The sequence below is a fragment of the Homarus americanus genome, unplaced genomic scaffold, assembly GCF_018991925.1.
Source record: "Homarus americanus isolate GMGI-L3 unplaced genomic scaffold, GMGI_Hamer_2.0 scaffold33468, whole genome shotgun sequence".
Classification (NCBI taxonomy): Eukaryota; Metazoa; Arthropoda; class Malacostraca; order Decapoda; family Nephropidae; genus Homarus; species Homarus americanus.
The window spans coordinates 5,379,471-5,404,502 of NW_024714177.1; the positions used below are offsets into that span (position 1 = coordinate 5,379,471).

Here is a 25,032-nt window from a genome sequence, read left to right on the forward strand (position 1 = left end):
ATCTCTTGAAAATTTATGGAACAATTATATACGAGTTTTATATTCTCTCGTATAGCACCGCCATAATCCTTACCGCCTTCAAAACTGAAATATAAATACCAAGTTGAATCATTCATAGAGAAATAAGTTCAGGGTACAGGTACAGGCCTGGACACCTACATGCTGGGCTGTTATCAAACTTCCTTGTAATCTTCTCCTATACTATTATATATAATTCAATGATAATCTCCCAAGACCCACACTGTTCACTGGCCCGTATTGTGGTGCACAATGTAGCTACCAAAAGTACAGCCTGTCTTAGGGTGTCACTATCCTGCCAGAGTCCACCAGGCGCACCATGAATCCATCTGGGTGAAACCTAATCTGATGAACCCTAATTATGCCTTACCCTTCTTCTCCTCTTCACCACTCGCCTCACATTCTCCTTCTCTCCATCATCACTCGCATCTCACTCTCCTCCATTCCTCACTACTCACTCTCCTCCCTCCCTCCCTCCCTCCTCCAGTTATTCTTACTTCTCTCTTTTATCTCGCAGATTACCTCTTTCTTTCTTAGAGCAGATACACATGACGGTATTGTCATGGACTGAGGCAGGTACACATGAATCTGCAGTACTGTCATAGACCAAGAGAGGTACACATGACGGTACACCTCTGAGAAGTGACCCCAAACCCACCGTCATCTGAGGAACAAGGAACATAGTGGTCGGGAAACACAAATGTACAAATGCAAAGTGTTTCGGACGCACAGTAGAGGTTCACACTTTGCACGACTACCTACAGTATACGAGTTCATGGAATCTTTCGTTTGTATTCTGTTACGCACTTCAACAAGCTATATAAACCTAATACAAGGGAAAGATAAATATCAATGTGATATTTCCCAGTGTATAATGCATCTTAACAAAGGATACAACGTTGACAATACAAAGAGAAAATTATCACAGTCTGTAAAGAAAAACTTGTATTTAATTAAATAAACGAATTCAAATTTGACATACATATTCGTGTGTGTGTGTGTGTGTGTACACGCGCGCGCGTGGGCTGTAGAGCAGATGTGACAGGCCTCAGCGGACAAGACGAGTCACACCAGCTTAGCGAGTCATTGCACAAGAAATTACCTATGTATGGGGTGGAACCTTGGCTACTGGTAGTGTAAGCAGCACTTACAGGCACTCTGAGTAACCCTACAGTACATGGTGCCATAATTCCATGGACAGATAAACAATAACACACAGGCAGTCTGTTGTGCAAAAAAACGTAAAATAAACATTATACATGACAATGGATTCCCCTCAAAACACAAAAATCGGCCATAAATCACGAAAAAGATCAAAGGGCGCGATACGATTGGAACGCTCAGTGCATTAACCAGTGAGGACAAGCTTACTATACAAGGACAAAGTTACAGGTCCAGAATACCCGGGAACACCATTTCTTACCTCATGGACACCATCGACGAGGAATCATAAAACCTCAGGAGTCAGAAGTATGCAAATAAACAAAATCTCAACATTTGAAAGAGATGACAAACCTAGTCCTTGAAGGTTGCTGCTGTCTGAGATCTCAAGATTGTCAACGATTACTTTGTTGGTTAAATCCCAACTGAGTTGAAATCTCTCTTTTTCGGTGCATTTCTTTGCTCCCTGAGAGCTATTGGTGACACTCTTTGTCACCTGGAGTCCACCTGGAGGCCGCCTCGCAGCTGTCCACGAGCTCACGAGAGCAGTGTTGAACCAGACTAGATTTCAAGAACAGTTTCAGTCAGAACAAAAGCGAAGCAATAATCCCCTGTACTAAGTCCCGGCTGAAGTAATCCTACTGTTTAGAATGTATGAAGTTATTAAGACAAAAGGCGAGAGACAGTAAGATTTTGTTTTGGTAACAAGGTAAGTTGCGTCATACTGTGCAATGAACTCTATATCTGTGTTCAAGGCTGTTATAGTATTCGGGAGATTTAGCGGCAGATCTAACATCATGGCCCGAGCATAAGTTAGTATCATCAACAAAGGAGTGTGTGCTGCTGGAAGGAATAGTGAACACAACAGTAAGATGATGATGGAGGTAATCCGGCACTGATTAGACAAACAAATGGAATATGAAGCGTCGACTATTGTATGGATGTGACTGTTGGAGAGAGAGAAGGAAATCCATGAAATTAAAGGATCAAAGAAACCTACAGAAGGCAGGAGACCCTGATGTCAGACATCGTCGAGAACTGTAGAAATATCCAGAGGAAGTCTGTTTCGGAGCAGCGGGAATGAAAACCATATTGGGTGTCAGAGACGTGTTGGTGCTCTTCAAGGTGTCTGAGTATTTGTTTATTTATGGCCTAATCTATAACTTTGAAGATGATAAAGGTGATACTTATGAGAGTGGATGGATCACCCCTTTAGGGATGGGTTGAATATTTGTCTAATTTCTAAGATAGGGAACAGTGTTTGAGGAGTAAGAAAGGGTGGTCAGGGATCTATATAGGGTCAGTGGCTACCTCCTGTAGCTGAGGTCATTCATAATGGAACAGTTTTATTGTTCATTATAACACTTCGTTCCCCAAAGGACATATAATTAATATATATATATATATATATATATATATATATATATATATATATATATATATATATATATATATATATATATATATATAGCAAAAAATAAGAAAGAGAAAATCGAAAGATTTAAGAGTTCTTGGTGAAGGAGAGTGAAGTAGGCAGTAGCAGTAGGAACATCACACGGAGACACGAGAGACCCACCACAATGCCTCCTGCCTCGCGGGCAGCCAGTTGTGCAATTGTTGCTGATTTTGGTGTGGCCTTAAACACATTTTATTTAATAAGTTAGTGTTGGTACAGCCTCTGTGTGTGTGTGTGTGTGTGTGTGTGTGTGTGTGTGTGTGTGTGTGTGTGTGTGTGTGTGTGTGTGTGTGTGTGTGTGTGTGCGCGCGCATGCGCGTGCTTATCACTCTCCACACAAAAAAAACACAACAGTTAATAACATAAATGCTGCCGAGAACATTTTTATAATTACAAGTAATAAAGTGCACAATATAATTCGGAAACCTCACACAAACATAAAACTCAGAGTCCTCACTACGTAAACATGGACGAGTACAAATATCAAGTAAAGTCTTTACAAAATAATCCACAAGTCTTGATTATCTCCTCACTGAAGCTGTGATAAATAATTATACAACACAAACTCTTGTTTAGTTTTTATACTGTCAGAGGATAAGGACTACGACCACTGAGGACCACGACCACTGAGGACCACGACCACCGAGGACCACGACCACTGAGGACCACGACCACAGGACCACGACCACTGAGGGACCACGACCACTGAGGACCCACGACCACTGAGGACCACGACCACTGGGGACCACGACCACTGGGACCGACCACACACCGAGGACCCGACCACCGAGGACCACACGACCACAGGGGACCACGACCACTGAGGGACCACGACACGGGACCACTGAGGACCACGACCACTGAGGGACGACCACTGGGACCACGATCACCACCGAGGACCACGACCACTGGGACCACGACCGGGGACCAAGACCAGAGGACCACGACCACCGGGACCACGACCACTGGGGACCACCGACCACTGGGGACCCGACCACTGAGGACGACCACCGAGGACCAAGACCACTGAGGACCACGACCACCGAGGACCACGACCACTGAGGACCACGACCACCGAGGACCAAGACCACTGTGGACCACGACCACTGTGGACCACGATCACTGAGGACCACGACCACTGTGGACCACGACCACTGAGGACCACAACCATTGAGGAACATGACCGCTGCTAATAGCTACCACTCGGTCACCTAAACTAGGAACATAATATACACCAATTATGAGAGTTCACAAAATTTACTGTACATATCCTATGAACATTAGAAACACTTGGAAATTTTAATTAATTAAGTGATGAGTGTGAGTAATAAACGTGAGGCCTTCTAGTGATAACAGTTACTGAGAGGCAGGTGTTGGTGCCTCCGCGGCTCCCATAACGTTTACGTCTAATACCTTGAGAAGAATCCTTAATTATATACGAGTCATTGTAGTTACCTAACATAATACTGACAATATGACTCTTTACTCACATAATAACGATCATAACGCGAACAACATTACCCGGATCTATAACCATTACCTCGAGTAAGGAATAATAAATTGAAGTAAGGACAAACACCCCGAGGCAGTCTGGGTAGGTGTCGAGAGGGGATACTGTGGAGGAATAATGGTCAGTGGGAAGGATCTATGGAGATGGTGGGGGGGGCATTGGGAAGCAGGAGTCTCTGGATGGTGGAGGTAGCGGAGGGGTGCCCAAGTCGAATCTAGAAGGTCAAGGGGGGTGAGGGGTGGGGGGAGAGTTGAGGTTATTAGGAAGGAGGAGCGACGAAGCGGGGATGTTACAGCACGCCCAAGATGTACCCTGGCAGTCAGGACATCTGTTAGTCCGCTCACAATGTTTCTTTCTCACTACATCATGACGGACTATAGATCTACCTGAGACATATATAAAATGGTGTCCTGTGACCTATATAAGATGGTGTCCTGTGGCCTATATAAGACGGTGTCCTGTGACCTATATAAGACGATGTCCTGTGACCTATATAAGACGATGTCCTGTGACCTATATAAGACGGTGTCCTGTGACCTATATAAGACGATGTCCTGTGACCTATATAAGACGATGTCCTGTGGCCTATATAAGACGGTGTCCTACGACCTATATAAAATGGTGTCCTGTGACCTATATAAGACGGTGTCCTGTGACCTATATAAGACGGTGTCCTACGACCTATATAAAATGGTGCCCTGTGACCTATATAAGATGGTGTCCTGTGACCTAAATAAGACGGTGTCCTGTGACCTAAATAAGAGGGTGTCCTGTGACCTAAATAAGAGGGTGTCCTAACATCTATGTCCTCTTCCCCGTCATGTGAATGTACTGTACCTCTGTCTGGCCTCACGCACACCAACACTCTTCATTCACATTTGAGGAAGTCGAGAGTCACGAGGGATGAATGGGAGTCAGTTACACTCAATGTATCTGTACCAAACACTTCTAACATCCTTGAGAGGTACACAAGGATGGCAAGGATCTCACTCACTCAGTATGCAAAGTGGACGACCAAGCTGTTTTAATGTGGCATCAGACTCCGTACAGGAACCATCACCTGAACAACAGCACTTGACGTTCTACTAACCGAGGGAACACAATAAATGAATTAGGAAGGGGGGACGGTTTGTACCTTCAATACTTATTATGGCGTTGAGGGTAAAGTTTAATGTGTTTCATAGGACAGGGTGTAGGAAGGTGGAGCTCGTGGTGTGGGTTGTAGGTTTCATGGAGGTTGTACACACTCGTCCTAGTCCCATTTTCATTACACACTAAGAGCTGTTTTCGTCCTCTACCAAAAGAAGTCGTGAAAGGTTTGAGCTATTATAATGTGATTTTTTTTTTAGGATGACGTTCACCCGAGGTCCAACAATGGCTGAGTTATCATGCAAACGAGATTGAAAGAGTGCACACGGACGGACGGATGGACACACACACACACACACACACACACACACACACACACACACACACACACACACACTAAAAAGAAGGGACAGACAAAAAGGGGGGGGGTCAAAGGGACAACTTGAAGTGAACGAGTGTCAGCGCTACAGGTCACACTCAGCAGCGTGATACTTGAGAGAGAAGACTGTAGATAAAAGCAACAAAAATGAATCCAAAGATGAGCGAATACGCTGGAGGAAACATTGAAGAGGGTGTTGGAAAACGTCAAGAATTAAGGAACCGGAGAGAGAGAGAGATGATACAAGTTTAAGTGAATATAAAAAAGCGAGGAAGGAATGAGGGAGGTTACCGGTGATAACATTGAATGGGAAGTAAGGAAGGGAAATAAGGTACAGAAGGAGGAGGAAGGGCGGATGGGGAGAGAAAGAAGAGGAGGGAGGGGAGGAAAAGGAGGAGGAGGAGGAGGAGGAGGAGGAGTGCGGGTGTAGCTGGGCAGGTTGGCACCATCTGGCACTCTGGCAGCCGGCACCCTCGCCACGCCCTCCCTAAGACTTCGCAGTTGTTACCCCTCACTAAATTAACGCCATTACTAACTTAAGAGATATAAGTAAGTCAAACCACCAACAGTTTTAACAACCAAAGTTAGTTAAGTAAATCAAACCACACCCACCCAATTACTTTATTTGGTTGTGAAAAATATACACATTGAGGGGCATTAACTTTCTGCACTATTTCGTTATTTTTATTTCACCGGCGTGTGTGGCAGTCTCGTGTTGAGTTGTTTATGATAAGGAATACGTTAATAAGAATAACGCCTCCTAGTTTACCTTTGTTATTGTCCCTCACGATATCACTAACTTAACCTATTGACGATAGTTTAAGAGAATAATAGTTTAAGCTACTTCCACCTTACTCTAAAACTCACTCTACAGAGGAACACATTTGACCACAGAAACTAATGTCGGACTCAGAATAACCCAACCACTTCTTAGGATTTTGTCACCAGATTTTCGAAGAAGCTTTAGAAGAAACCAAACCTAATAAAATCATTAGAAAATTTGAAGAAGGTCAAGGGGGGCGGGGGAGGAAAGGGACACCACAAGCCAACGTCTTCTTAAAACCTTTGTAAGATACCGTAACATGTGATAAGAGGTTTAACCATAATGATGATAGGATAATGAACGTTGCCTCCAGCTCACTTCATCAAGTTGAGAAGAAAAACAATACCTGCTTTGTTTACTTCCGTGTTGTTTAATTTCCAACACGAACACGGAAGGTCTCCCTGCACGCTTGAGGTGTTTCAGGACACTACTTCACTCTGACTCACTGTGTGGTCACTGGGAGACAAACATCTCCCAGGTTCTCTGTCTAACATCCTCTATACTAGCACAGTGTCTCCTGCATTCACCATAGAGTGGCACAACAGGAACCGTCAATAGGAATTACGATTACCGCCTTGTTCTCACAGAAATTGGAAATATCTTGTACAGCTACACTTTACATATCTCCAAAATTGTACTTATATAAACAGCCAAATTACACATATCTAATAATAACGCTTCACCGTGTGTGTGTATTGCGCTCTATCTATTTTTTGGCGGGACACATCTGGCACCGAGAACCAGGAGCCAGCGAGTGATGTACCGGGTATATCTGAGAGTGATTCACAAGGTTTACAGCGATGGTCTAAGTTTTATTTGTATCCGTCTTAGAAAAGTGTGGTGTTAGAACGCTTCTTCCGGATACAACCACATAAATAATAGAGATTCTTGACAAAGACTTCAGTGGTATTTTTACGTACTAAAATTCAAACGTTGGAGGGCGACGCCTTCATTTCTTACGAGTTGGTTATATTTTACTCAGGGTAGTCCCACCAAAAAGATTTTTATGTCATGGTACTAAATATGGTGGTCCCGGGCTACACCTGCAGGGCGTTTAGTGTGTGATCTCACTGTGAGAACTGAGGCGCAGTTTGACCGTGATGGGTCAACACATGTGGCGGCCTGTCAGTACTCGGCTCCTCAACCTAAACCTGCCTTAACACATGCCCCCCCCCCCCCTACTCGCCTTGACAAGCATAGTGATGGCAGATAATAATATAAGGATCACTTAGAGGAGGTGTGGTGACAGCGGTGAGGTTCTCTGTGTCAGAGTTAAGTTGCCTCCTTGCTGATACTATGTGATGAGTGTGTAATAAGATAATAATACTGCCAACAATGTGTTAGTATTGTTATTATATTTACACAAGATTATGACTACCAGATGAACGGTTGTATTGTGGTGGCTGACGACACTAAGGCAGCGTTACTTTACATGGGTCGAGGTAAACAATGGCCCATCTCCCTCTTCTCTCCCTCACTCGCCTTGATTTTTCTTTTATCATAATTCCTCATTCTATTTACGTTTCCCTGTTTTACCTTTCTCTTTCATCTACACTCTGTTATGTCTCTTTCCCATCCTCTCATAAGTGTTATCCTATTGCTTGATATACCTGTAATACTTTCTTTCCAATTCGTAATCTCCCTCCTTACGTCTCTCCCCTTCCCCCCCCCCCTCTTACCATGCCCTCGAAAATCTTGGGAGATAATTATGTTAACTTCCTGCACGTGTGATGTTGTGTAAGCATGGTTCAGCTCTGACAATGACCAGGAAGCCTCGAAACTGTGCAGTGTTTGTATAGTTGATATTATTACTACCATATAACTATAAATATTAGGCTTTTCTAGGACACCACAATAATAGTTACCTCGTTGACAACAGGCGATCATTCTCTTATTAGATGCATCAACGTCATCTTGTAAATTATTCTCTTCCGTTAGCAATCTATCCCAGTTTACCAGCTTCTAACTTTCCCTCCGTACAATATGACGAGTTCTTAAAACACTGAGCAACGTTCGCTGTATCTCTTTTCTTTAAGGACCATTCTCTGCACTATATTTTGTGTATCGGCAATATAACAAGCTCTAAAGTAGTGTGAAGTGTACACTATACCGGCACTACAACCATTTCTTGACGCACTGTAGCAGAGCGTGCACTCGCCTTAAGTCTCTCCTGGCAGGGAAACTTTCTATAAAAGTATTGCAGCGCCAAGGCGGAGAGCAACAGCTACGGGGAAAGGTTCACCACGCCCTGTACCAGAAGTGTGCTATCATCATACAGGCCGTCACCAACTGTTTCCTCAAAAAGAATTAGAATGAGAACATATTCACAAATACCACAGCAGTATAAGCAGAGTTTAATACAAAGAAATGGGTTAATTCCCAGGCGGAGACAACAACAAAAGGGCGGTGCATTGATGTAAATACGAACAGGAACGAAGCACACGAAAAATGTCCAGATTAGGAGGCGTCTCTCTGTGGCAACATCTTAACGATGTCAATGAAAATTACGGTACATGGTTATTACAGAGACTCGATGATTATTGTCTTGTGGGTTACATTTTGATCTTAATTATTTGAGGTTATGGACCTCTAACACACGCACGCACGCAAGCACAAAAACGCATGCACTCCCCCTCCCACACACACAGAGCATTTATCCTTCGTGGAATTTCCTTAGTCATCTATTGCGATAACTTGCTCCACGAAGTCTCGATTTTGACAACGGCGTAAGGTGGTCCCTGGAGTAAGGTAGTCCCTGGAGTAAGGTGGTCCCTGGAGTAAGGTGGTCCCTGGAGTAAGGTGGAGAAAGATAGCCGTTTTCAACAATGTAAATTTCGTATCAGTTCAACGTTATGGAAGGTAAAGGGAGATGACCTTTTACCGTGACCTTTGACTTTCCTCTCTGATCGATAGTCATCATGGGTAAATAAATAAACAAATATCGCTAACATTTTCCAAGATAACAACAATAGAATCGGGACCGAGCAACCCTGGCTACGGGAGAAAAAATACTCGTTGCAATGTGTCGCCTTTATAAATCGAGTGATGGGGATGTGTGTGTTTTGTTGCAGATCACAGGTCCCGCCCCTCATTGGTATTACACACATGCGTGGTCCATACTATACCAGCACCGTTGAACATTGTTTTAAACATAGCCAAGCACTACCCTCACACTTGAGCCTCAGTATGAAACAAACAAGCCTCCGCACAACCACCAACACACAATAATACGCCCACAGTTGAATTTCACAATGCATCAGGTAAATGGAGCGTGAATAAAAGTAGCGAGGTTGAGTTCCTTACCGTTTCTAGTGATTTCCCAAACGTAAAATAAAACTAAAATTGCGGGCGAGACTCAAACGATTTACCCACCCAAAAATTATAATACAACAGGACAACAAGAAGCTTATACAACAAAAATTAGAAGAATATTTTATAAGCAGTTATGAGTTTTACACACACACACACACACACACACACACACACACACACACACACACACACACACACACACACACACACACACACACACTACTAACTACTACTTCTTTGCTGTCACTCGAAATCGAATATGACATTCATCCAGTTATGATATAATGATATAAATTATTAAGGATGTCAGGATGTCACCTAGGTTGGTGTGTTCTGAGGTGACTAAAGAGGCCGATACGGGACCGGCAGGGTCGATCACAGATGTTGCACATGTGGGGGGCTACATCTAGTGCAGGAGGGGCGGCGGCAGCGTCTTTCCGGCGTTGGCGCTTGTCTGCCTCGTTATGCAGTCGGGCTAACTCGAAAGTATTCACACACACACACACACACCTCCCCACCGGAATATCAACAAGTTCACGCCAGAAGTTACTATTTCATTTTGGAAAGAAATGGAACCAGTGTTAAACAGAGGTGAACAGTGGTGAACAGTGCTTAAGTCAGTGAGAACAACTCAACAGTAACAGTGGTACCCAAGTTGACCTTTCACACAGTGAGGTCCCAGGTACCCAGTGATAACGGCCTGTGAGACCCAACTACCAGCGATGTGTTAATCCGTCTACGATAGGAAGGCCTGGAACCACACCTCACTCATATAACACCATCTGTGAGGGAATTACTACACCACGTGAGGCCCCTCATAACACCATATGTGAAGGAGTTACTACACCACGTGAGGCCCCTCATAACACCATCTGTGAGGGAATTACTACACCACGTGAGGCCCTCATAACACCATCTGTGAGGGAATTACTACACCACGTGAGGCCCCTCATAACACCATCTGTGAGGGAAATTACTACACCACGTGAGGCCCCTCATAACACCATCTGTGAGGGAATTACTACACCACGTGAGGCCCCTCATAACACCATCTGTGAGGGAATTACTACACCACGTGAGGCCCCTCATAACACCATCTGTGAGGGAATTACTAACCACGTGAGGGCCCTCATAACACCATTGAATTACTACACCACGTGAGGCCCCTCATAACACCATTACATTACACCACGTGAGGCCCCTCATAACACCATCTGTGAGGGAATTAATACATTCACGAGGCCCTCATAACACCATCAGTGAGGGAATTACTACACCACGTGAGGCCCCTCATAACACCATCTGTGAGGGAATTACTACACCACGAGGCCCCTCATAACACCATCTGTGAGGGAATTACTACACCACGTGAGGCCCCTCATAACACCATCTGTGAGGGAATTACTACACCACGTGAGGCCCCTCATAACACCATCTGTGAGGGAATTACTACACCACGTGAGGCCCTCATAACACCATCTGTGAGGGTGAGGCCCCTCATAACACCATCTGTGAGGGAATTACTACACCACGTGAGGCCCCTCATAACACCATTTGTGAGGGAATTACTACACCACGTGAGGCCCCTCATAACTACCATCTGTGAGGGAATTACTACACCACGTGAGGCCCCTCATAACACCATCTGTGAGGGAACTACTACACCACGTGAGGTCCCTCATAGCACCATCTGGGAGGGAGTTACTACACTACGTGTTTGCTGTTCAACACGTACATTAATCTGTATGTTCACTGTATGTTCCTTTACCTTTCTCTAATGAAGGCTTTTGTTGAACCACCAATGTATGTAATGTCATTTATGTCCAATGTATATTTTCAGCCTTCGGGCTGCAGAACTTTTTCAATAAACCGTTAATTATTATTATTATTATTATTATTATTATTACACACACACACACACACACACACCGATATCCGGAAAGCTTCATAAATAATAAAATTTACAATATTAATTTTCTGTAATGTCTATAATAACTCAATATACCAGAACAACACGAAAGCGCTCAGACCCATTAAATAGAAAAGATGATGTCATTCCTTGGTGACGAAACAGTACAGTGACCTATAAAGAACAATAGAGGCGAGGATGGAACAATGAAGGGCTTCAGTTTCCACGTTTCTTGGCCAATGAGGCAAGTGACGAGGCAGCCGAGGTAAGGAGGTGGGGATGGTGAGACAGGAGGAAACGCTGGGGAGGGAGGTGGGGGGCAGGGGAAGGTAAGAGGTAACACACGACACAGAAGATAACATTAGTGGAAAAAGTGCGTGGGAGAGAAGGTGAGAAAAGACAGATGGAATAGAAGACGAGAAGCAGTGAGAGAGATGGGTGGGTATAGGGGGAGAATAAGATGAGGCAGTTAGCAGGTGAGGGAGAGGAGAGAGCCCCGTGGCACTGTTGACATACCCCAGTCTGATGAGCTCACCACTCACTCACTACCTGGGTCATCACATCCCTTAATATCTCGGTCGCCCCCCCCCCACACACACACACCCACACTGAAACATGAACGAGTGTAACAGGGAACACGATACGTCATTCAGAAAGTGAGGTACAGGTAACAGGTGTAACTGTAACAAGGAACTGTGACTTGACTGGTTAAGCCTATACGGCATCTCCCCTAATCAGGATTACAATTTGCAACGGCTATCTAAATGTTTACTTGTGTAATATATAATAAGTTAAAATAATCTCTGAACCTAAGCAATTCTACCAGAATGTACAACACCATCAAACAAGACTCAGCAGTTGTCTTTGTCCTACACAACGACTTGTTTATCTTGTACAGTCCTGCCAGTATGCCGTGTGACCCCCGCCGCCCCTGTCAACAAATAAAGCATTTGATTGAGGCTCTGTATTGACACTTTCTCTTACCCAGTTAGCACTTCTCCTTCCAGTTATTACAAGATATACAGGACACACTTCTCATAGGCTCAGTAATGGATTCTTCTTCAGGAGGATGTTTTTGACATAGCACCTTTCAAAATTACTCTCATACGCAACGGTTTTAAATTATTTACATATATTCGTTAGTTTGTTATCGGTGAAAAAATAACCACACATCATACATATAAAGTATAACGAGTTTTTCCTGCCCATGGCAATGGCAGTGAGGATGCAGCACTCTGAACTGAAAGTATCTGTGCAAATGGAAGCAGTGTGGCAGTGCTGCACTCTACCACCGTCACTTGTACAGCAAAGTTAGGTACCCATTCACAGTTGGGTCAAATTGGGATGCCTGGGCGCGGAACGATTGTTGTATTCACTTGCGTGTACAGTAAACGATTCAACTTCATTTTACTACATCGTTAATTAACTGTGTACTACTCATAATGGACCACTGTGGCGGGGATGTGAGCCGTGAGTGAAAAGTGTACACCGCGTGCTAACTGTGTGGTTGAAGTATACTGTGTAGGGGTGCGGAATGGTACCACGCGGGAAGTACTCACGGTCACTCCCTTTAGGAATGACCAAGGTTTAAAGATATATCTTTATACCTTGGGAATGACAAGACCTACTAGTATGACATCACTTGAACTACTTCATCTGCAGTATCTTAACAGAAACTACCACAGTATCACGACCGACTCACCAAAGTATGCGGGTCACCCCCCAACCCTTCAAAAGGTGTACACAGTAGTCTCAATTATCATAGGTGAGCGGCCGTAGTGAAAATAACTAAACAAGACAGTGCATCTGAAAATTACAGCGACGATCCGGCCTCATAACAATTAACGAGTGTGTATATATTGAGGGGAGCAAGTTTGTTTTAGTTTCATGTAATTATTCGTTTAGTGTTCATTCAATAATAATGTTTCCTTGCATTCACCATGTGTCGTTATTCACTGTACACTAACTTAGCTCCTAAGAGTTACATAACAATAACACAGGGTCATTATGAACAATTAAATATCCAGTAAAAGACAACTTGATTCTTACTGTTGAGTGATATTCTTCGTGGCAACACCCGTCATGGAGGGTGCCCTTGACCTGTCTATCTTCACTGCGCTTGGCTGACGGTTAATCTTCTCATCAAAATAATAAATGTGATGGATTCACAGCCAAGAATATTTGACAATCCATCAATCAAGGTGTCATTATTCCTGAGGGCTGGCGACCATAGCCCTCCACTATATACAGTACGTTCTCGGGTTGTCTTTACGGACCCTCCCAGAAGTTGTATCTCTCCGGCTTTTAATATCATTTATCCTTATCAGCCTCTGCCGTCCCTTGGCCAGCCTTCCCTCAAGTTCAAAGTATATGATTTCTTTATTCTATAAATTTAAAGTATTTTCCTCGTTGTTCTTGGATGAATATTTAACAAAAACATACTAAGTCTTAACAAGTATCCTAAGTCACACTGCACGTGACTGCCTGCAGAAAGTAGGTTTCAAAACATCATAGCCACGTGCTGGAAGTGACACGTGTCGTGGACAATGGTCGTAAGCCACAGTGCACGTGTGTCATAGCAGGGCACCGCCTCCTTGTTGATAAAGAAAATTCGTTGCAACAAAAAGTGTCTTTGGTTGACAATTCACTCAACAAACTCCAGTAGGTCACTCAGCAATGTGTGCGTCACATATAAGGCGTTGTTATATCGTCCAGAAGTGACGGTCATAATCCCTGTATAATGAATATTAAAGGACGACTGTGTACAAACATTAAGACAAAGTCTGGTCGTGTTGTGTCTACATGCACACATACCAAGTTTCAAGTTTATCAGTCAAAAAACGATAGAATGACGTGCGATTCGAAATGTTAGGAAGAAATAAATAATGTATAAATAAAGAACAAATCTGAGCAACAGTATATACTTACATCTTCGTCTCCCCCCTCCCCCAATATGGGAGGAAACAAAAGGACTCGAGAAGAAAACAGAAACGAAGATAATTATGAAACACAGGGTGAAAATTTGGCGTGCAACAAGCAGAGAAGACCTGCTGGGTGAGAGCAGGTGGGCAGGAAGTGCTGGATTACTGGCTAGTCTACATCACTCTACCACCCTGCCACAACTGCCCTCTCCGTCACGCTACCCTGAGAGAGTGTGAGAGAGGGTGAATGTGTGAGATTACGCACGCGTCAATGCATTTCGACATTATCTGAAAATCACTTAATGTCAACCAGCAGTACAGGACCCTGACATCTGTTGCTGCCACTTGTCTCGGGTCATCACACTACATTTTCCTTCTTGTCTCAGTTGTTTCAACACCCCAATTGTACGTCTTCTTGTGGATGCTTCCCTCTAATACAGCCCATTGAGGCCCATCTCCTTCTATCACATAACTAATCCAATTATTTCTGTGTTACTTAAAAGTCAAAGTCGTATCTAGCTGAGACGATTGTGCACGAGATATATAAATTCCTATCAACAGCCACCAGTTGGCCCGGCCATAAGCCAACCAGAAAGACTAGATGTGACGATACCTAAAGATATTTAACTATATCACACAACAGACACAACTTTATGCAAGAGGAAACTGTCCAAGTTCTTCGCAATCTTTCGTGGATAAACAAAGGTACGCCACCTGGCTCCGTTATATTTCGAGTGACGTCACATCAACGACTTCAAGAGCCAGAGGTGATGGGTGATGTGAGGTGTGTGAAGAAATAAAATATTACCATATTTTCAGGTCACAATGACCTTTCATTTACAACGAACACTAAAAGTATATTTAATGTACTGAAGGGGCTAAGTAACCTTACATATAGGGTAAAGTCACCGCATTCACAGGGATACCAGACTGGTCTCTCACCCATGACTACTTCCTAAACTGTTTAATTTTCCTTCCCCGGCCACTCAGTCTATTCTCTCCAACACCATCACCCAAACACCACCAACCAATCACTGCACACCAAACCCTCCCAACTGGAGTTCTCACACGACCTCGTCTCACCCCCCTTTACCTCCTCCCCGTTAGCAGTTCCTCTCTTGTTGGATGCTGTCGCTGCCAACCCTTTGTTTGTTTTGTTGTCCGTCACGCATATTCCAACCTCTATTATCCAAGCTGCTGAATACATGAACCAAGCTCCTGAGTACATGATCGAAGATCCAGAGTTCATGAACCAAGCTTCCGAGTACATGAACCAAGCTCCCGAGTACATGATCCAAGATCCCGGGTACATGATCCAATCTGCTGAGTACATGATTCAAACTCCCAAGTATATGATCCAAAATCCCGGTAACATGATCCAAGCTGCTGAGTACAGGAACCAAACTCCCGAGTACATGATCAAAACTATCGAATACATGATCAAAGCTCCCGAGTACATGATCCAAGCTCCCGAGTACATGATCCAAGCTCCCGAGTACATGATCCAAGCTCCCGAGTACATGATCAAAGCTCCCGAGTACATGATCCAAGCTCCCGAGTACATGATCCAAGCTCCCGAGTACATGATCCAAGCTCCCGAGTACATGATCCAAACTCCCGAGTACATGATCCAAGCTCCCGAGTACATGATCCAAGCTCCCGAGTACATGATCCAAACTCCCGAGTACATGATCCAAACAGCTGAGTACACGACGTTTGTCTCTTGTCTACGTTAACCATCCGTCGTCAAGCGGTTCACGGTATCACTTCTCGTCGTTCTGTGTTTCTTGTCTCCCTGGTGACTCTCTCACCTGGTAGGCTCTCCCCACCTTAGCCACTCTGCCCTTAAGGGATTGATCTAATACAACAGATTCTAAGATATAATTGTGTCACCAGAAGATTAGACACCCTAGCTTATTTGATCTGATAATTAACCACCTTAAAGTTAACCTAACCTAACCTAATATAACACCCTAACCTAATATAACAATCAAATCTAACCTAACATAACAACCTTAAAGCTAACCTGACTTAACCTCACCTAACATAACACCCTAACCTAATATAACAATTTAACCCAACCTAACTCCCTCAGGTAGCGTTATGGGGGTTTAATCATCAGACGAATTAAGTCGGGACTAATCTTCAGGTGAACAAAAAAGGTTTATATTTACCCTCTAAGCTGAGTAGAACTGCTTTAAACATGTAAATCTGAGAGAAAGATAACAACAGGTGTTTAATTTTTTTCAAGGTTTTTTTTTTCCTCGGTGTATTTTTGAGTACCAACCCTCGTCGTTCTCCATAACACAAAACAAATACACCTGACGCACTCCCCTTCCAACTTTTCCTTTAACCCCCTTGAATAGAATGACCTAACATGACCTTTCCAATATTATGAGTTTAAGCCCCTTCAGTATTCAAGGGGTTAGAATAAAAGGAGAAAAACAGCTACAATACATCACCTGTGCATACAACTGTAAACGGGAAACCTCCACCAACGTTACCTATGAAGGGAAAAAAGATGTTATTAACAAAGAAAAATAAACACAGAAATACAAAACACAAACATGGTAATAAACAAAGACTAGGTAAGAGTACTGTCATTGTTCTTAGCGTCACTTATTATTATTATTATTATTATTATTATTATTATTGTTATTATTATTATTATTATCATTATCATTATCATTATTATTATTATCATTATTATTATTAATATTATTATTATCATCATCTCCATTATAGTAACAAAGATATGGTTACTTCTGAGCGATAAGTTAATTTTAAGACGTAAAATATTTCCTGCAGGTGTTAGACATGTTTACATTCTCTCGGCCGCTTACTCACTATGGTGGCTGACTATACGGTGAACATTAATTACAACCTACCCTAATCATAAGCAGGAGGACTTTTATTAAACCTATCATCCTTCAACTTATTCATAATACTATTCACCAACATAAAAATTTTGCTTAAAGTGTATAAACGGTTTTACAGAGTGTGCTGGTGTGCCGTTTAACGTGGATTTTAACACAGGTTTGGCCGAGAGTCTCAGGTTTGGTGTTGGTATCATCTGGATTTCAGTTATTAATTTATTCTGTCTAAAATATGGGAAATGCTTAGGCAATGGTAGGCGCACACGCGCGCACACACACACACACACACACACACACACACACACACACACACACACACACACCAAGGTCAAATCCTTCCTCTGACCTGACCTATAAGATTAGAAACACAATCTGGGCTCATACACACACACATCTATCTCTCCTACCTTATCTCTAGGACCGGGAGATGTAGGGAGAAATGGGTTGAGGAAGATATGGGGCATGGCAGTAGAAAAAAAAAGTAAGGGTGGGAAAGAGAGTGTGTGACCCCAATTTTTTTCATAGATTTGCCCCATGAGGAGGCTAGTTTATTGGGCACTCCCTTGCATCCTGTGCAAGGGGAAGCGAAAAAGCGTGCACAGCGCCCAACAGGGAATCATGCGGAGTTCATGCTTGCCTTTTTGACTCATGCATTTAAAGGTTTAAGTACCTGAAGGGCCATGGATTATGTCGGCAAGTCACATACAGAGACAGGACGAATGTGTGGAGGAGGTATAAAGGTTGTAGTTGGAGACTTGACAAGGTTTGGGTGAGCTGCTTTGGTCAGTAAGTTCAGATAGTAGTAAGAGAACGGGGGAAGAGGCTAATAGATGGTGCTCACAGAAGAAAAATTGTATCTCAGGCCGCGAATGTTGGAAGAAAGAAGTGTGAAAAAAGCCGATCCTCCAGCAACCGCGGTGACATCAGTTGAGGCCCCAGTAGTTTGATAAAGGGCACAGTCGACATCTGAGTAAAAATCGAAGGTAAAAGTCGTCGAATGATGGCAATATAACGCCCTAAAACTGCACTGGAAGGAAGCATGGCTGCAGGAAGGAGGAGGGGAAGGATCAGGTATGAGGAGGATACATGGTATGATGTGAAGCCGAGGAAGAAGAGGAATATGCTGTGAGGAGCTTGTGTGGTCCTCAACACTGGAGGAGCTTCATCCAGCAGCTAGCACACACTGAAGTGTAACAGCAGCAGTACGTCAACTATTCAATCGTTGGTTCTACAAAATAGTTTCTGCAAAACTTTCATGTTATAATCTTTGTATAACTCGACCAGCAGCTTCATCAAGGCTGTAAACCTATAAAACCAGAATTCTCTGTCACACGCACCACCAACACTCGTCAGTGACCTCACACCCTCTGCATATTAGAGCTCGTAGAGGTCATGTTGAAGGTTGTAGTGGGAGTTTACATCAAACTTGACCTCTTGATATACTGAACCAAGTTGCCGACACAATTCCCTGAACAATTGGTAATATCTGGCATCCACTTGTGAGTCATATGTATGGCTGGTTTATATTTAAGAACACTGTTTTTCATCACATTATGTCGGAAACACAAAAGGAAAAAATACTCACCACAAAAAATAGTAAATATCTTAAAATTCCAGCCCTTCACCTAATGATCCTCAATGCACTTACATGCCAGATATTATCAAGTGTCCAGTGAATTTTGTGCGTAACTATACGCAAGAAAGATGTTAGCAAATCAAATTATTATTGAGGTAGAAAAACCTATAGGAGTTACAGCTCTCGCCTCCTATATGTTTCAATATGTCAGACGTTGCGAAGAAAAATGGGATATACTCCAGAGGAAGTAAAGTTGGGCAGCTGGTTCTTCAGTGTGGGGCTTCAGGATTCGAACTCTCTTGTCTTGATATATACTGACTTTATTAATCCTTGTTTTTATAAGAGTAATTGGGTATAAACGAATAATTAAATATGATTCAAATGGCCGTCATACTAACAATATAAATACAAAAGAACCACCCTAACGTTAACCTAACCTAACCTCATGCCCCCACAAATAGTTAGTTGTAAGTTGTTAAATCTTTAGGTGAAATAATCTGGGGGTAGAGATTCTTCAGGTGATTCCAAAAATATTACTAAAATGTAGTACATAAACTAAAATAGGTTAAAACTGATTATTACCTCCCTAAATCCTTTCATACACAATTTAGTCATCACAGAGCTGATATCTTAACTGAGCAACTCAATTATTCCACGAGTACATGGTATTGAGGGAGTCAACAGGAAGACATAATGCGGCTCTCCACCAACTTAGGTCAGGTGATGTGGCAGTGTCCTCTCAAATACTGAAATATTTGAACTTCAATTACGAACAAATATTTGTATGGTTTTAGAGTTGAAATCCACTATTATCCACCTCCTGCTACCTTCCCCTTGCCCTGCCTTGCTCTACCTTCCCTGCTTGCCCTATCATCCATGTCTTGCCCTATCTTCCCTGCCTTGCCCTATCTTCCCTGTCTTGCCCTATCATCCCTGTCTTGCCCTATCTTCCCTGCCTTGCCCTATCTTCCCTGTCTTGCCCTATCATCCCTGTCTTGCCCTATCTTCCCTGTCTTGCCCTATCTTCCCTGTCTTGTCCTATCTTCCCTGTCTTGCCCTATCTTCCCTGCCCTGTCTTGTCCTACTTTCCCAGCCTTCCTGCTCTCCCTAACTACGACCAAACACCACGGTCTGGAAAAGAGATATAAACAAACAGCTTCCCCTAACAACAACAACTGTAGCCTCCCCGACCCTCCACACTTTCTTGACTGTGGCCTCCCCGACCCTCCCCACTGCTTGACTGTAGCCCTCCACCCTCCCACTACTTGACTGTAGCCCCTCCCCGACCCTCCACACTACTTGACTGTAGCCTCCCGACCCTCCCACACTACTTGACTGTAGCCCCTCCGACCGTCCACACTGTGCCATGACAGCAGCCCTCCCCGACCCTCCACACTACTTGGCTGGCCTCCCCGACCCTCCACACTACTTGACTGCTAGCCTCCCCGACCCTCCACTACTTGACTGTAGCCCCTCCCCCGACCCTCCCCACTGCCAGACTGTAGCCCTCCCCGACCCTCCACACTGTTGACTGTAGCCCTCCCCGACCCTCCACACTGTTGACCTTACTACCCTCCACACTGTGCCCGGCTGTAGCCCTCCCCAGCCTCCACACTGTCTTGACTGTAGCCCTCCCCGACCCTCCCACACTGCCCACATGTAGCCTCCCCGACCCCCCACACTATTTGACTGTTAGGCCCTCCCGACCCTCCACTATTTGACTGTAGCCCTCCCCGACCCTCCCACGTGCTTGACTGTGGCCCTCCCCGACCCTCCACACTACTTGACTGACCCCTCCTGTTGACTGTAGCCTCCCCGACCCTCCACACTATTTGACTGTAGCCCTCCCCGACCCTCCACACTATTTGACTGTAGCCCTCCCCCTCCACACTGCTTTGACTGTAGCCCTCCCCGACCCTCCACACTGTCCTTGACTGTGCCCTCCCCGACCCTCCACACCTATTTGACTTAGCCCTCCCCGACCCTCACACTGCTTGACTGTAGCCTCCCCGACCCTCCACACTACTTGACTGTAGCACCTCCCCGACCCTCCACACTGTTGACTGTAGCCCTCCCACGACCTCCCACACTGTGCCTTGACTGTAGCCAGCTCCCCGACCCTCCTTGCACACTTGACTGTAGCCCTCCCCGACCCTCCACACTGTGCCCGGCTTGGTCTGCCCGACCCTCCACACTACTTGGCTAGCCCTGACCCCGACCACTCCCACCCTCCCGCCTCCACTGCTTGACTGTAGCCTCCTGACCCTCCACCCCAGCTTGACTGTAGCCCTCCCCCGACCCTCCCCCCCCCGCCGGCTGTAGCCCTCCCCGACCCTCCCACTGTGCTTGACTGTAGCCTCCCCGACCCTCCACACTACATGGCTGTAGCCTCCCCGCCCCTCCACACTACTTGACTGTGTAGCCTCCTGACCCTCCCACACTACTTGGCTGTGGCCCCCCCGACCCTCCAACTACTTGACTGTAGCCCTCCCCGACCCTCCACACTACTTGACTGTAGCCCTCCCCGACCCTCCACACTACTTGACTGTAGCCCTCCACACATACACACTCAACCGGGATATCGTCTTCGAAGAACTTTAATGAATTTTGTATGATTATCTAGACAACTGCATTTTTAAATAACAGTCTACAGTCAGTGAGAACTTCTACACATGTGCATAAAACATCAGTGTTATTGGAAGAAGTCATAAATAAACCAATAAAGAAACAATTTATAAAAAATCTCATGGACTTACAGGCGCAGTTAATTCTTCTCTTTTTGGTGATTCTTGTATGAGTTTAATACATGCCTAGATTTAGAACAACATTACTTTGCAAGTCACAATTTTAAAAGTAAAAATAATTATTTATAGTCCAGTTCCTGAAGATGTGTAGTGGTGTAATTGTTGAATAAACTTACAGCAATAATAAATATCACAATGTCAGAAAATGACTGATAAGAAGGTTGTTACACCACACCATACTCCAAGAGGCCATTACTCTGGACAAAGAAACTAAGTTGAAAGTTATCGAAGGTATTGCAAGCGTGATTCCACTGCGATGTATCTACACATTACGTTTTGTCAGTGATCTCAGTTATCTGACTGAATTACTGTGTTCACAACTCACATAGACGAGCTCCTCAGACCCTCTCAGGCTGGCGAGAGACCTGGCCACGACGCTTGTCCCCCATTTCAAAGATGGAAGATGTACAGGGTGTCTCAAAAGACATACACCATAGGAAAATTAATGTTCTTTTTGGTTTCAGATGAGGGAACCATAACAAATTAACGAAGATTAGACGACGAGGACCTCTGGGGTCACCTAACATCTGCCGTCTACCAAGACCGTCCAAGAACCACTAAGAGAGCTCAGACTCTCAATTGGGGTCAGCCATTTCAATTTTCCACTCTATATCTGTATTTTTATGGCTAAATAAATTGTTTCAATATCAGTAGAAGACATCGAGAGATGTGAGGTCTGGAGACTTCACTGGTCTCGTCTAATCTTCGTTGATTTGTTATGGTTCCTCACCTGAAACAAAAAGAACATTGATTTTCCTATGGTGTATGTCTTATGAGACACCCTGTATAAGAATATCAAATGCAGTATATCCCGAGATGTACAGTATGTGTGTGTGTGTGTGACAATTACCATCAGTCACTATGTAAGGATCAGCTCAAAGGGGAAAAAAATAATCAGAAGGAGGAGGCAGAATATGGCTGCCCGCCTGGTGCAAATTAATTATTCACAGACCATGACTAAGCTTAATCCTGGCCGGCCACTGTCAGATAAAGCCGACAGATCCAGAGCAATCCGCCCCAACCTCGTGCCCGAGATGTTTAAATTGGCTACAGAATAATAAGTAATAATGTCAATAAATTAATATATACAGCCACTGACTTCCTGGTTACGGTTTTAGTGGTGAAAGTGGGAGATTAACCTTCATTCACCGTACTGTGTATTAACATAACTACCTCAGTATCAAGTAGCAGGAAATAATGCTGATAATGTTTAGTCAACAAAAGATGTTCTGCGCCCCTGGGTCTGACGGTCTTCTTGACGATCACTGACTGGGACATGTTTATTTGGTAAGGTTGGTACTTCTGATTGCGTGAAGCATTGTGTAATCAATACGATGTATTCTGTACATCACGTATAGCTAAAACAGAGAAATTAACTAGAATTCCTGTAGTAAATGAGTGTTGTTTAGAATTCTTGGTTCGCTATGTCATATTGTATAACGCCGTAAAGGTTCAGAATTTTTGTCGTTGTTGACTCTACGTTCTTTTTAAGTTGCGTCCCTGCATGAGGTAGTTACAGCAGAAATCAATACAGGAAACTGTATAATGGAAAAATAAGTCAGAAATTAACTGTACGTGAAATTAACTGCAGGAAATACAAAAGTTAAGAGCAGGTAAACAAGCAGTTACTAACGCAGGCCGCTATCAGTGCCAACCATCTTCAGCAAAAATATTATAACCAGTTAATTCATATTATTGTTGAATACGAACTGCTCTCCCCACGCCGTTTAACCCCTCCTCACACAGCTCCCCTCTTTACCCCTCCTCACACAGCTCCCCTCCTTATCCCTCCTCACACAGCTCCCCTCCTTATCCCTCCTCTGCACCCTGAACCCCCCCATGCTATAGACAAGACAGCTCTTCCGTCCAGAAGCATCAACAGATTTTTTTCCAGCGCGGCTCAACACCTCCCATGTCTAGAAGGCTTCACTGCCCCTCTCCATCAAAGGGCTAATCTCCACTCTCCTGAAGGTTGAGACCGCTACCAGTTTCTAAGCTCTTACAGTGAGGAGGTCTGGGCTAGTGGAGCGTGGTGATGAGGTGCTGGGTGGTAGGTAGGTCAGTGAGGAGGTCCTGGGCGGTGAGGTAGTGGAGGGTCGTGGATGTGTGGGGTGGTAGGGTGGTAGTCGTGAGGAGGAGGTCCTCGTGGAGGTGAGGAGGTCCTGGGCGGTATGTAGCGGAGGGTCGTGAGGTAAGGAGGTCCTGGGGTGGTAGGTAGTGGAGAGTCGTGAGGTGAGGAGGTCCTGGGCGGTAGGTAGTGGAGGGTCGTGAGGTGAGGAGGTCCTGGGCGGTAGGTAGTGGGTGCAGGAGGTGCTGGTGGTGGTTAGTAGTGGAGGTCGTCGAGGAGGTCCTGGGGTGAGTGATGTGGAGGTCGTGAGGTGGGAGGTCCTGGGCGGTAGGTGGCGGAGGTCGTGGTGGAGGGAGGTCCTGGGGTGGTGGGTAGTGGAGGTCGTGAGGTGAGGAGGTCCTGGGGTGGTAGGTAGCGGAGGGTCGTGAGGTGAGGAGGTCCTGGGGGGTAGGTAGTGGAGGGTCGTGAGGTGAGGAGGTCCTGGGCGGTAGGTAGTGATGGGTCATGAGCGGCCACAGAGACAAGACAGTAATAGCTCGCCTCTGTTTACCTCATGTAGGCTTCTCACTCTCCTAAGTGCCAGAGGAGGCCTATGTTCATGGCCTAACATGGGGCACTTACTCTTGCTCCAGCAATTTTTCACAAGCCCAAGTGTTATAATGCAACATTAGGTTATTTCTCCTGATGATTAAACACCCTAACACTAACTTAAGTCTATCCTAACCTAACCTAACCTAACCTAACCTCCAAAGATATAGTTAGGGGTGTTTCATTATCAGACGAAATCTTCATATGATCCAAATATTCACGGTTAACTCTTCCTTCTCAAACTCGAAATAGAAACACTAATTTATCTAATAACCCAGAGATGATGATGATAATAATACTTCTACCAACAAAAACTATGTTGTATATAACAGTCCTCAGGTGACACACAGCCGTCCACGGGAGTAGACAGGTGGTAGCCACACGTCAGCTGACTTACTCAAATATTGATAAGCAATAGTCGCTCCAGATATCTAGGACAGCCTCACTACCTGGGTCCTCCTCGTATGTTGTGGTGTGTCTACCCCAGCACGACCAGGGGCTACACCCTAGTACCACCACGGACTACACCCCAGCACCACCAC

The 25,032-nt window shown here is 44.5% G+C and overlaps 1 protein-coding gene across 1 annotated transcript in view; it reads right to left on the reverse strand.

Moving 5' to 3' along the window:
* Positions 1–25,032, reverse strand: part of LOC121877476 (FYVE, RhoGEF and PH domain-containing protein 4-like) — a 139,977-nt gene that overhangs the window by 87,425 nt on the left and 27,520 nt on the right. Inside the window, exon 2 of the mRNA XM_042383264.1 lies at positions 17,041–17,082. Coding sequence (XP_042239198.1) covers positions 17,041–17,048 — 8 coding nt within the window. The 5' untranslated portion in view covers positions 17,049–17,082. The remainder of the gene's footprint in view (positions 1–17,040; positions 17,083–25,032) is intronic.